This window comes from Ceratotherium simum, chromosome 21 (genome assembly GCF_057802395.1).
Source record: "Ceratotherium simum simum isolate JZ-2026a chromosome 21, ASM5780239v1, whole genome shotgun sequence".
In the NCBI taxonomy this organism is placed as follows: Eukaryota; Metazoa; Chordata; class Mammalia; order Perissodactyla; family Rhinocerotidae; genus Ceratotherium; species Ceratotherium simum.
Genome location: NC_141920.1, coordinates 28144313 through 28158099, shown reverse-complemented (window position 1 = coordinate 28158099; position 13787 = coordinate 28144313). Strand labels below are relative to the sequence as shown.

Genomic DNA, 13787 nt, shown 5'->3' with positions numbered 1-13787 from the left:
AAACTAATATGCAGGTTTAACTCAATTGCCATCATAATCCCAGCAAGATGTTTTGAAGGCATACACAAGACTATTCTATAATTTGTACTGAAAGGCAAAAGAACTGATATAGCTACAATAATTTTTAAAAAGAAGAATAAAGTGAGAGGAATCACTTTTTTGACAAATGTGCCAAAACAATTCAATGGAGGGAGGATAATACTCACAACAAATGATTACTGCAAAAATTGGATACCTCAGTTTAAAAAAAGTCCATCTCAAACTGAACTTCATACCTTACACAAAAATTAATACAAAATGGATTGGGGCAATCACTCAGATGGAAAGGAGGATACTTTAGTGGATGTCATAAGCCTTTGGCGTGAAAGAAGTGGAATCTTTACCTAGCATTCTGCTCTCATTGATGCAGTAGGTATATGGTGCCACATAAAGAGAGAGAAGTAATTGGCTCCATCTAGGGTTAAGGAGAACTTCCTTTGGGAGTTGTTTCTTTCCATCAGACCCTATACTTCTTCAGGACTGTAACTCATTTCATAAGGCCTCAGTTTCCTCTAATGGTTTCTAGAACAGAGCAGTGTTTTGTCATGCACACTCAATGGTGCAAGTTAATGGTCTGGTGTTCTGGTTGGCATAGCATTCTCCCCCTCTCTGGTTCATCACCCATGGTAGGCCAGTAAAGGTGACCACTTAGAGTCCTAGCTGTGCAGTGTTCTGGATTCCTCAGGACACAGAGCTTCCTCTCTCCCAGAAGCCATGAATCTCCCGATGCTGACCTTCATTATTTGTGGGTTACTAACTCTGGTGACCAAAGGTAATGGAACCCTAGAATGTAGGGATGATGGAACTAGGATAAGCTGTTGACCTTGAGCTCCCAAGTGTCTTGAGGGGGAAAGAGGCTCCACAGGAAAAGCCTTGGGCCACTAAAGAGCAGCAGAAATGCTCTTCTCATGGCAGCTCCATGTCCCTACTCTCTAAGAACCTGTTGGAGACACCCATCAAGCTGGAGTGTCTTCTGAGACATTTCTCCAAGGCGAGAATTTCCTCAATCTCTGAGCAGCCCTTTCTGTCTGTCTATATAACTAGCCAGTGTTAACTCAGCCTCACTTCACTTTTATTTTAATGATTTCGTTGTTGTACCTATTTCATTGCTGTGTCTTCTTAGCTCAACTCTTACTACTTTCTTGAATTCTCTTTTCATGGAAGTCCCTTCAAGGGAGGCCCTCATTTTTGTCTGAGATATAGTGAACAATTTCATCACACTGTTTGTAGATTCTGCAGAGCTTCCATGAGAAAGAGACAACCTAAGTTTGAGTTAGAAGTGGGGATAAGTTCAGACAGAGTGACCAATAGGGAACTTCTGGTATGAGATCAATATGAATGATCTTCCTCTCTTTAATAATGTTACTTTTGAAAATTATCTACTTTTTATTGAGAAATAATACTTGGAATGGGTAAAAATGATCAAGCGATTGATAGATTTATATGAGTTTAAGAAAAAGTACTTGGGCCGGCCTGGTGGCGCAAGCCGTTAAGTGTGCGCGCTGCGGCAGCCCTGGGTTCGCTGGTTCGGATCCCGGGCCCGCACCAACGCACTGCTTGGCATGCCATGCTGTGGCCGCGTCCCATATAAAGTGGAGGAAGATGGGCATGGATGTTGGCCCACAGCCAGTCTTCCTCAGCAAAAAGAAGCAGATTGGCAAATGTTAGCTCAGGGCCGATCTTCCTCACAGACACACGAAACAAACGTTAAATAAAAACAAAAGAAGAAAAAGTGATCTCCTACCCTAGAATAACAGTTCTTCAGTCTTCTCTTTCAGAATCTCTGAATCAATCAATCCATGTTACCAATTACTTGTATATCCTAGAGATATAAGTATATATACACACACATATACATATCTTGGATTTTCAAAAATCCAATGTAAATGAACCATGTGGATTCTTCTGCAAAGTACTAGCAATATGTTTTCAAGACTTCTTATCAATATATAAACCTACTTCATTATTTTTAATGCATACATAGAACTTATATGGAGGGCGGTGGGTGGATTTCCTTGCTTAGCTTAATTGGTCCCCTACTACTGGAAAACCAGTGGTTAATTATCAGAAACAATTCAGCATGGAAAATTTGTAAACAGATGTATGTCTTTCTATTTATAACTACACACACACACACACACACACACACGATTCTCAAACAACCCACAAAATGGGCTACACTACTTTTTACTCTTATCACTCTTGTGTGAGACTGTAAGCTTCCCACACACTCACCATTATTTTTATCACATTCTTTCCACTATTACATTTTGATGTGTGAAGATGTCTCATTTTTGTTTGAATTCATTGCCCTTTAATTATGAATGAGTTTGAACATATATTCCATTGGATTTCTGAACTCTTCCTTATTGATTTTTAAGAGTCCTTTATGTACTAAGAAAATGGACTCTTTTTAAATTTGGAGATGTTTTGCTTAGAAAGGTATTCACTTCCATTAAATGGACATAAATATGCCTATGATCCTATATCTTGATTCACATGGAGACTTGTTGATTTAGTGAGGTAAAGAATTAACATCTCTGCATAGATTACATCATGTTCACCACCCAAATACTAATTACAACCCATCAGTACATACATGTGCCGAATTATCCCTTTTGCCCTCCTCCCTCCCCACTTCCCCTCTGGTAACCACCAATCCACTATGCAGAAATAGAAGTATAATGATGTACACCTGAAATTTATACAATGTTATAAACCAATGTTACTGCAATAAATAAACAAACAAAAAAAGAATTAACATCTACACTCCATTCTGATTATGAACCATTTGCTGAAATTTTGGGAAGTTTTGAAACAGTAAAGAAGTAAAAATAAGGTTTTGTTCTGTTGCTCTCCCTCAGATTCCTTGGATACCATGTGAATGAAAATACAGAGCCTACTTTTAAATTTTCTATTACTTTGTTAGTATTTTCCCATATACTAAATATTTCCCAAAAACTGAATTTTCAATAATTGAATAAAATTTCATGGAATGGATGCTCTATAAATTATTTATCCAATTTCATAATTGGACATTTATATCATTATTTTTGCTAATAAGTGTATCTATGTTTTATATACAAGAATGTCTATGTAACCATTTTTAGACATAAACCATCCAACGTAAAATTCCTAGAAATGCACCTTATTCCTGTCTGCTTAGTGTACTGTCAATTTCTGAACAGTAGAAATTTTAAAAATAAAGGAAAATATCTAAATGTATAATTTTTTCCATTTCTTTGAGTATGGAGAAGTCAGACTTCAAATATATATTTATTGTGGATTTTAGTTTTTCCACACATTGTATGGTTCTGCCTATTTTTCTCTTTCATTTTGGGGGGTAGTTTGTATTCCTGTTGATTTATAGATTTTCCCTTATAGGTTCTGTTTTGAAATTTAACTATTTAATGTATTTAAGTTTATTTTTGTGTGTTTTCAAGTGAGACAGCATCTGATGGCTTTGCAAAGAAACTGTTTACCAAGCCAAGCTGTCCTTCGGTGGTCTACCGTCAATAGCTATATTTAATTTGATGTTATCTGATTCTATATCTGATATGTTTTAGAGAGAATTCACTCATGGGATAATGTTTTGGCTAGATGGCTCATGTGCCTGAAATAATACAATTGTTATTCATATTTTTTAGTTTTAAGACTTTGAGATATTGGTGATGAGGTCACAATTCCTAACAACATAATAATTCCAGCCTGAGGAGCTTTGGAAAAATGACTGCTGTCATTCTAAAAAAAAAAATACGTTAATTATAGACAATTCCCCATTGCCATCACTGTATTGCTTAAGCCTTATTCTTGGAATTATTTTTGTTACTTTTAGCTGTGACATTCATATCTATCAGGCAGTCTATTTCATCTAACTGCAAATTATGTCCAGAACCAACCAATCTCACCACCTCCACTGCTACCTCTCTGGTTCAAGTGAAGATCTCTGTCACCTGCTGCTGCTGTAGCTTCCTCACAGGTCTCTGTCCTCCTACCCTTGACTCCTGCAGTCTACTGTCAAGACAGCGTAGAGCATGATCCACTCACATTGGAAGTCAGGTTGTGCACCTCTTCTGCTCAAAACTCTGCAATGGCCCCACTTCACTCAGAACAATAACCAGGGTCCTTACAGTGGCCCATCCGGCGTCTATGATCTGGCCCTTATGACCTCTCTCACCTCATCCCCTACTATTCTCGTCCTTGCTCACTTCACTCGAGCCACACTGGCCTCAATGTTCTTCCTCAAACATGCGAGGCTTGCTCAACCCACAGAGCTCTGTTTGTTTCCTCTGCTTAGAATGCACTTGCCCCAGATACTGGTGAGGCTAATTCTTCACCCCCTTCAATCACTGTTTAATTGTCACCTTCTCTCAAGATGTATGCTAACTGCTATTTAAGAAACTGCAATCTGCCCTCATGGCACTCCAAAGAGATTCCACTTACATCTATTCTCTCATTTCTGCAAACCACTTATCACCTTCTCACATACAAGAGAATTTACTTGTTTTCTATTGTTTGCTTTCCCTGCTGGAAAGTAAGTTCCACATGATTTTGTCTGCTTAGTGCACAAACGTGTCTCCAGGGCCTAGAATAGAGTCTGTACCACAGTTAGAGGCTCAAAACTTTGTTAAATGAGGGGCTTGCAAACATGCTCTGTTATTTCCCATTCTTCAAAACAAACCTGAAAAATCCTCCCTTGACCCCATGTCATCCTCCAAGAACTTCTCTATTTCTCTGCTCTTCCTCACAGCTAAACTCCTTAGGAGTATTGTCTCCAGGTGCTACTTGCACTTCCTCTCTCATGCACACTTCAGCCAACTTCACCTTTGTTTCTTTTCTTCCTACCACTCTGCAACTGCTCAAGGTTACCCGTGACACTCATCATGTTAAATACAATGGACACTTCTGACTTTATCTCACTCAACCTCTCAGCAGTATTTGCCTACAAACGTCCACTCATTCCTTTAAGAAACATATTCCTCTCCTGCATAACATAGTCATATCTGATACAAATTTCCTTGTATTCCTTTGGCATTTGCTATTTTCATGCATACCAGCCTGATCCACCACTAGCAGTATCCCCATAGCACAGTTGATTGCTGGCGAAATACCCCTGCACAGGGCAGTCCAGAAATGACTGAGAATTATCAGCTCACTCTGGGATCATCTATCAACTATTGACTGGCAAGATAGTTGGCTGGCAGGATGGTGGATAATGCAGAGTTCCCCATGGGGTTGTGCTCTAGTCAACCACAGTATAACTAACAGTGTCACTCTCCTCTTTGCTTTCTTACTTCCCTAACGTCCTCATTTCCGAACTGACGTTGGGGGCAGGGAATGCCTCTCAACTCAATTATTATACTCAAATTTTTTCCCAAGGTCTGCTTTTGGGAAAACTAACCTAATTCTCTAGTGTCTCATTGTCCTGTTTTGCTCTGACTTAACTGGTTGTTCCTTTTGAGTCTTTTCCTCCTATCTGAGCTCTCGATAATGTCACTGACCATAATTTAATCACGGCCCCCTCTTATCTCACATTATTTCAACTCACTATGCTTTATCCATTACTGTAGTTTTAAATACTATCCATTAGCAATTATTCCAAAATTTACACCTAGAGTCCAAACTTGTCTACTGAGATCCTACAGATCTATCCCACTGCCTTCTTGAGCTCCTAGGTATATTATATGTTACATGTCCCAAAGCAAATAATTAGCCCATCTGTTTCTTTTCTTTCCCAATCTCGTCCTTTCCTCAGTTCACTATTCTGTGAATGGCAAGTATCACTAATCTCCTTTATCTCAATTCAGAGAGGTGGTAATGTGCTTTGATTTCTCCATCTCCCTCTGACCTTGTATCCAAACAATCGACGCCTTAAATCTGTCCTCTTCTTTCCACGACTTTCACCGCCAGTTCCACCCGCCATTGCGTCCTACCCGCCAAACCTCTAACATGTTTCCCTGGTTCTATTCCTTCTTTTTCTAATCTAAATTCCACGTGAAATCCTAACTAACCATCTCAAACATAAAGCAAATTATCTTACATTATGTTTTGAAATAAATAAAAATGCTTAATAATAGCCTAAAGTGACTGGGAGATGACATTGCTACTTCAAGCTCATTTCATCTCATGCTCCTTTGCTCATTGCACATTGCACCTCAGACTCATCAGCTTTCTCCACATACCTTAAAGACACTCTGTAGTTTCTCAGCACTGGGACTGAGCATTGCCGGCCTTTCCTGAGATAATCTCTATCCCCTGTGGACTTTGCTGGCTCCTTTCATCCTTCTTGCCTTGGCTTAAATATCAGCTCTAAGTGTGTCTACACTCTCTCTCCTTTTCTTCCTCCTCCTCCTCGTCATTCTGTCTTTTTTCCATCTCTGTCTCTCTCTTTTTCTCACCCCACCGCACAATTTCCTTGATAGCACATGTCACAATCTTTAATATGCACTTTTAGTTTTCTTTTCTGTCTCTCTCAACTGCTTGTAGTATTTGTTACCACATTACTTTAGATGGCAGTAGTAGCAATTGCCAAATTTTTAAATTAATGTTTATCATGTTGTTGCTAGAGTTAAATACTTGACCTACTTGTTTATTCCTTGCAGCTGGCTGGGGAGTCCGGAGATGTTGGAAGAACAATATAGGACACTGCAGACAAAAATGTTTACATGTTGAAAGGTACAAAGTTCTTTGTATGAACAAGTTATCATGCTGCATTCCCTTAACAAGTAGTGAAGATTACAATCCATGGCCAGTACCTCCCCTAATCCCTACAGAAGAAATAACTGTTGATTTTAATACTGTGGATTTTTTTCCTAATTTCCCCATATCTATGTTTGATGATGCGGTATCCATTAACACACTCGAGCCTGAAGAAAGCACAGTAACTGGGACCACTACTCACCAGACAAAAGTTTCTTCCCAGACTGTGGCACATCTTCTTGAGAGCACTGATGGTACAACTAACTAACGTTTCCTCCTGGGTATGGGACACTGGAGACGACCATTGGGAATAATATCCACGAGACAATTCTACTGATGTTATTTCACTGGGACAATTCTATTGAGGATTGGATGACACGGAGATGGACGTAACGCTTCTGGCAAGACAAGAGCCAAGAGAGTTACCTTACAATTAGAACTGTGTAAAGAAAAGTGTAAAGAAGATACAAGGATTCTCTTTATTGGGCTTAACTCTTTATCTGTCTTCCTCTGATGTATTAAAATGTATGGTCTAATATTTGGTCTCAAGTGAACATTTGTGTGTCTGTGTATTTTTGCATGCCAAAAAAAAAAAAAAATGGAGGTCACAGTTTGGAGCTGCTTTTATGGTTGAGATGAGAATTTTCATTTTAGTAGTGCCTGAACTACTACTATCATATATAGAAGAACCTATGAAGGCACATGAAAAGTTCCAGACAAATCCTCCCTTTCCTGCCCCTACCTTTTATCGTAAGCTTTGATTTCAAATTCTTGTCTGTATCACGAGGTCAAATTTTGTTTAAGGCTTCAACTAGAAACTGACCCAGTTATACTTAGAAACTACCTCATGGAGAACAAACATTGATTTAACCAGATAGAGAGCACATTGCCTTGAGAGCACATTGTGTTAAATTAAAAGCTGCATCACAAATGCTACTTATCTTTCCAATGTTCTTTCCACCCAGAAGTCCAACTTCCATCTATGGTAGTCTCATAGTATGCTCTCCAGATCTCCATTTTTTCCCTGAATGCTAGTTGCATGTAGAGTATCTATGCTTTGTCTGCCTACAAGCATGTGAGTGCTGTTTGTATGGCAACTGATGGGTCAGCAAGTTTACTCTCTGATATCACAGAGAAGCAGTTATTGGCTCCAAGGTTAATTAATTATTAATGTGTTGGGCTAATGCTGAGGTGCTACTGAGAGCCACAGTCCCAGATGCCTAAATGTCTCAGAATCAAGAAGGTTTTTTCCTCTAATTCTTTTTATTTTGTCTAGGTCAAGCTACTAGTGACCATGGCTATGGGTTGAATATTGGCCATCAGACCACTGACCTTTCAGTAGCCCTCATATTCCAATAGATCTTAGACCTCCGGTTAGGCTGACAAACCATCCTAGTTTGCCTGAGACTGAGAGTCTTTCCAGAACATGGGAATTAGAGTGCCAAAATCAAGAAAGTCTTTGGCAAACCAGGACAAACCGATCACCTTCTCTCTAGTGTATCTTGGCCTAAATTGCTCTTCTCCATTTCTTTACATCACACAGGTCACATGTCATCTCTTCACAGAGGCATTCTTTCAGCATAAAAACGTCCCCAGACCACTCCTCTGCCTCAACCTAGAGTACTTTTTCTATATCTTTGCCTCAAATGTCATCTCCTTGGAAATAATCCTTGGCCGTGAGACCACTCCTCACGCTACTTTGTAGTATTTCCTTCCTATCACTTAAACTCTTTGAAATTATTTTGTATATATCTTTTCTCTTTTTCTGAGTTGTGGAGTTATTTACTTATTTATGGCCTGTCACCACCACCATAATGTACATATAGTCCTAACACCTTGATCTTGGTCATGGCTGTGTCCCAAGCTGCTGGACCAGTGCCTTGCACATGGTAGATGCTCAATAGAAATCTGAGAACCTGTTTTTCCTTGCAGTCATTTCAAGAAATATGAGAAGGTCACACAATCTAAATTGGTAGTCTTCAAACTGGGATACTGGTTACAATATCCAAGATATTCACTTTGATAATTTAAGAGACCCAATTTTTAGACCCTCAACTTCTGAATTACTTAGGATGCTCAGAGCATTCTTAACTGGCTCTTCTTTTCTACCCCCACTTTCTCAATTTTTCTTCTCCCGCTCTGAAAAGAAAACTTATCTTTCACCCATCCTTTAACTAACAATTGAGGATTGCCTAGAGTGGAAAAATCTCCAGTTGTCAACTCAGTGGATAATTGGTGCTGGTGCTCAGAAAGTGAGTAATCATAGACTTTGGATAACAAATTCTTTGGAAATTCAAGTGATTTTCAATTTTCCGTTTACCAAAGCAATAATAGCAGGGAAAATCAAGTAGATCCTTGAAAATAAACCTTAATGATAGCTTACTATGGAATTTTTGGAATATAACTTGAAAGAAGTTAAAAGAACTATGTGATCTATCTATTATCTATCTATCTATCTAATCTATCTATCTATCTGTCATCTATCATCTATCTTCTGCTTAATCTTCCAACTTTCACATCTACCTATTGATATGTATAAGATCTTTCAATGTTTACATTTTTCAAAATAAAAACTGGAAGAAATTTGATGCTTACCTTTATCTCACTCCAGTAAAAAATAATATTCATCTATGTATACATAAACTAATAGAAAGAAAGCACCATCTATTTACTAACAGATGCATTTATAGTAAAACAAAAAGTAATTTTTGGTTAATAATTATCTTTCATGTTTGATAATATATTTATGTGGTTTTAATCAATTTTTTTCTAAATATTGCAGAGATGATTCAGTTTTGAATATGTTGTTAAGCATTTTGAACTTTATGTTGACAATTTCACAATAAAATTATAATATATTTCCATGTTTTGTTGCAGAGAAATAGAATAATCAATAATCAACTTTCAAACATAAAAATATATTCCATTAAGGTCTAATTTTTGTGGGGAGGATGAAGTAAAAACTTAAACTGGTTGAATAAAAGTTTAAAGATGAAAAAATGATGTAATGTTTCTAATTGCTAAAGAAAAGCTTCTTTGCGTATTTATTAAATGGATTATTGCCATTAACAAATTGTTATGCATTCCAATTGAATTGAAATATTAAATTGTAATTTTTACACATCAACTTTTATGATACACCAGTAATTATATCTTTTTATTATTTAAAGTTATGATGAAATATTTTCTCACTTTTAAATTGTGTTGGGAAAAACACACCCTCAAAATTCTAAAAAGTTTGGATATCACTCCTAATACTGACGTAAGGCTTCAAACATTACCTGGTGCACATTGATGATGGTTCTTCCACTACTCTGATCGTCCAGTTTTTCTAAAATTACTTGATATTCCATTTCCATGAATATAGGCTTTCTCCATCATGCAGCATCATAACTTTTGCTTTCTTTTGATAGTTGTCCTTCAGGATCCCCTGGAGCTCAATAAGCCATCACTTCCCAAGTGAGAACTGACCTCCAAATTGCTGCTAACTTCATATATAAAGTTATAAACATAGTATTTGCACTTGGTTCCTTTTTGTATAGTTTCCAGCTCCAGTCTGAAGTTCCCCATCTCCTGAGCCACGCTGTGCATGTTACATATATGATTTGATATGTTAGGTGTATGTATTTCCTCTATTCACTGGGTTTCTTTTTCATTTTAATGGTCATGTCTTCTAAGTATAACAGTTTTAATTTTGATGAAATTCCATTTATCCTTTCTTTTTTTGGTTTTGGTTTTGTTTGTCGTAGGTAAGAAATCTTGTCTAACTCAAGGTCATGAATATTTACTCTCATGTTTTCTTCTGCAGGTTTTATAGTTGTAGCTCTTACATTTAGCTATTTGATCCATTTTAGTTTAATTTTTGTATGACATAACATAGGGGTCCAAATTCCTTCTTCTGCATGTGGTTCTCCAGTTTTCCCAATACTATTTGTGAAAAAGGCTATTCTTTTCTCATTGAATTGTCTTGAAACCCTTGTAGAAAATCAACTTACATAAATATTAGGATTTTTTCCAGGTTCTCAATTCTATTCCATTGTTACATAGGTCTAGCTGTTTTGGAGGTTCCCCAAGACCCCCCTCAGGTTTGATAATTCGCCAGAAAGACTCACCAAGCCCAGAAAAGCTGTTATACTCATGTGTACAATTTATTATGGTTAAAAGATACAAACTGAAATCAGCAAAGGAAAAAGACATGTAGGATGAGTCCAGAAGAAACCAGGTATGAGATTCCAGTTGTCCTCTCCTGGAGGAGTCACAGGACACAGCTAAATTCTCCCAGCCATGATGTGTGACAACATGTGCAAAGTGTTGCCAGTCAAGGAAGCTCACTGGAGCCTTGGTGTCCAGGGTTTTTATTGGGGATGAATCATGTAGGCATGGAGCACTCACAGGACTGAAATCAGCTACTCAGTCTTCAGGCCCCACCTCCAGAGTTCAAACTGATAGGGCTTGACCTAAAAGTCCCAGGTTTACAAAAATGGGTATTCATCATGTATCATATTGCTAGCATAAAATATCTTACATGATTCTAGACTCAGTTGTACAAGACACTTTACAGGCAGGATATTTTAAATGCTCAGAGGTTATTTGCCAGGAACTGGTCAAGGACCAATTCTGATGACTTTTGAAATGTGTGTAATTTGGACAACCACAAGTCTGCTAAGTTAAATCTTTACTGCAGAGTACACACCCATGGCCCTTGACCTAAGCTCTCTTACAGCAAAATGATGCTATTTATCTGAGAATCTACATTTAGTATAGCATTTACATAATAAATTTAGCCATAATATCAGTATGAATATTCCTAACATTTGAAGGAGGCAGTATGTGGTAGGGAAAAACTTAAAGAAACAACTAATATACTCTATTTTCAGATTTTTCTACTAGTTCAATACTTATTTCCCCCTTGATTACTGCTTTCACCTTATGATAAATGTGTTCAAAATTATTTATTATAGAAATTAGTTTATGGTTGGAGAGAGCCGTGAGTGACTATCCCATCTACAATTGCAACAAAAAGAATAAAATACTTAAGAATAAATTTAACCAAGGAGGTGAAAGACCTGTAAACAGAAAACTATAAAACATTTATGAAAGAAATTGAAGACACAAATAAATGGAAAGATATCCTGTGTTCATGGATGGAAGTAGATATTGTTAAATACTGTGCAGCCACTTTGGAAAAAGCATGGAGGCTCCTCAAAAAGTTAAAAATAGAACTACGATATGATCCAGCAATCTCACTTCTGGATATATATCTGAGTGAAATGAAATCACTATCTTGAAGAGATATTTGCAGTCCCACGTTCATTGTATTTATCACAATAGCCAAGGCATGGAGACAACCCAAATGTCTGTCACCTTATGAATGGATAAAGAAAATGTGGTATATATACACAGTGGAATATTAATCAGCATTTTAAAAAGAAGGAAATCTTGCCATCGGTGACAACATGTATGAAACTGTCACACATTATGCTAAGTGAAATAAGCCAGATGAAGAAAGAAAATGCATAATCTCATTTATATGTGGAATCTCAATAGTCTAACTGATGGAAGCAGGGAATAGATAGAGTTACCAGGCGCTGTGTTGAGGGGGGTGTGGGGAGATGTTGGTCAAGGGGTACAAAGTTTCAGTTTTGCAAGATGAATAAGTTCTTAAGATCTACTGTATGACAATGTGACTATAGTTAACAATGTTGTATTGTGTACTTCAAATTTTCTAAAAGAGTAGATCTTATGTGTTTTCACCACAAAAAAAGAACAAAAAAGAAAAAGATAACTACGTGAGGTGGTGAATAAAAAAAAACATGAAAAGAATTAAAAGAAAAACCATAGACAGAGAGATATTATTTGCAAACTACATATCTAACAAAGAACTCAAATATAGAATATATAAAGAACTCTCAAAATTCAACAGTTAAAAACAAATAATCCACTTAGAAAATGGGCAAATGAACAGACCTTTCACCAAAGAGGATATATGGATGGCAAATAAGCATATGAAAAGATGTTCAACATCACTAGCAATTCGGGAAATGCTAATTAAGACCAGGATGAGATACTAGTACGTATCTATTAGAACAACTAGAATTAAAAACCATGACAATACCAAATGCTAATGATGAGAAAGTGAATCTCTCATACATCACTGATGAGAATGTTAAACAGTGCAGGCACTCTAAAAAAATAGTTTGGCAGTTTTTTTTAAAAAGCCAAACTTGGGGGCCCACCTGGTGGTGCAAGCAGTTAAGTGCGCACACTCCGCTGCAGCGGCCCGGGGTTCGCCGGTTCGGATCCCGGGCACGCACCGACGCACCGCTTATCAAGCCATGCTGTGGCAGGTGTCCCATATAAAGTGGAGGAAGATGGGCATGGATGTTAGCCCAGGGCCAGTCTTCCTCAGCAAAAAGAGGAGGATTGGCAGACGTTAGCTCAGGGCCGACCTTCCTCAAAAAAAAAAAAAAAAAGCCAAACTTACAAATATCATACAATTCAGCAATCACACCCTTAGGCATTTATCCAGAGAAATGAAAACTTATGTTTACAGAAAAACCTGTACACAAATGTTCATAGCAGCTTTATTTGTAATAACCCAAATCTAGAAACAACCAAAGTGTTCTATGACATGTTAATGGTTGAATAAACTACAGTACATCCATACTTTGGAATACTATCAGAAATAAAAAGTAAAAACCACTGTTAGATGCAGTGATCTCAAAAGGTCATATACTGTATGGTTCCATTTATATAACATTCTAACAATGACAAAATTAGAGAGATGGAGAACAAGTTGGTAGTTGCCGGGATTTAGGGATGCTGGAGAAGTAGGGGGTTGAGTGTGATTATAAAGGGGTAGCACAAGGAAGATCTTTGTGGCTATTGAATAGTTCTGTGTATCGATTACTCACACCAATAAACACCTGTGGTAAAATGACAGACAAGTGTACATAAAGATTGCACAATGTCAATTTCCTTGTTTTGATATTGTATGATAGTTATTCAAAATGTAACATTTGGGGAAACTGAGAAAAGAGTACACAGGA

The 13787-nt window shown here is 37.4% G+C and overlaps 1 protein-coding gene across 1 annotated transcript; it reads left to right on the top strand.

The window, feature by feature from the left end:
• The first annotated feature begins 753 nt into the window (after nt 1–753).
• DEFB125 (defensin beta 125) lies at nt 754–7287 on the top strand. Its single transcript, XM_004442517.2, has 2 exons — nt 754–811; nt 6642–7287. The coding sequence occupies exons 1-2, from the start codon at nt 754–756 to the stop codon at nt 7004–7006; spliced, it is 423 nt and encodes a 140-aa protein (XP_004442574.1). The 3' UTR covers nt 7007–7287.
• The last annotated feature ends 6500 nt before the right edge of the window (nt 7288–13787 follow it).

Coding starts and splice junctions, on each gene's coding strand:
- DEFB125 (XM_004442517.2), top strand. CDS start 754: ATGAATCTCCCGATGCTGACCTTCATTATTTGTGGGTTACTAACTCTG. Junction 812..6,641: donor ACTAACTCTGGTGACCAAAG/GTAATGGAACCC, acceptor TATTCCTTGCAG/CTGGCTGGGGAGTCCGGAGA.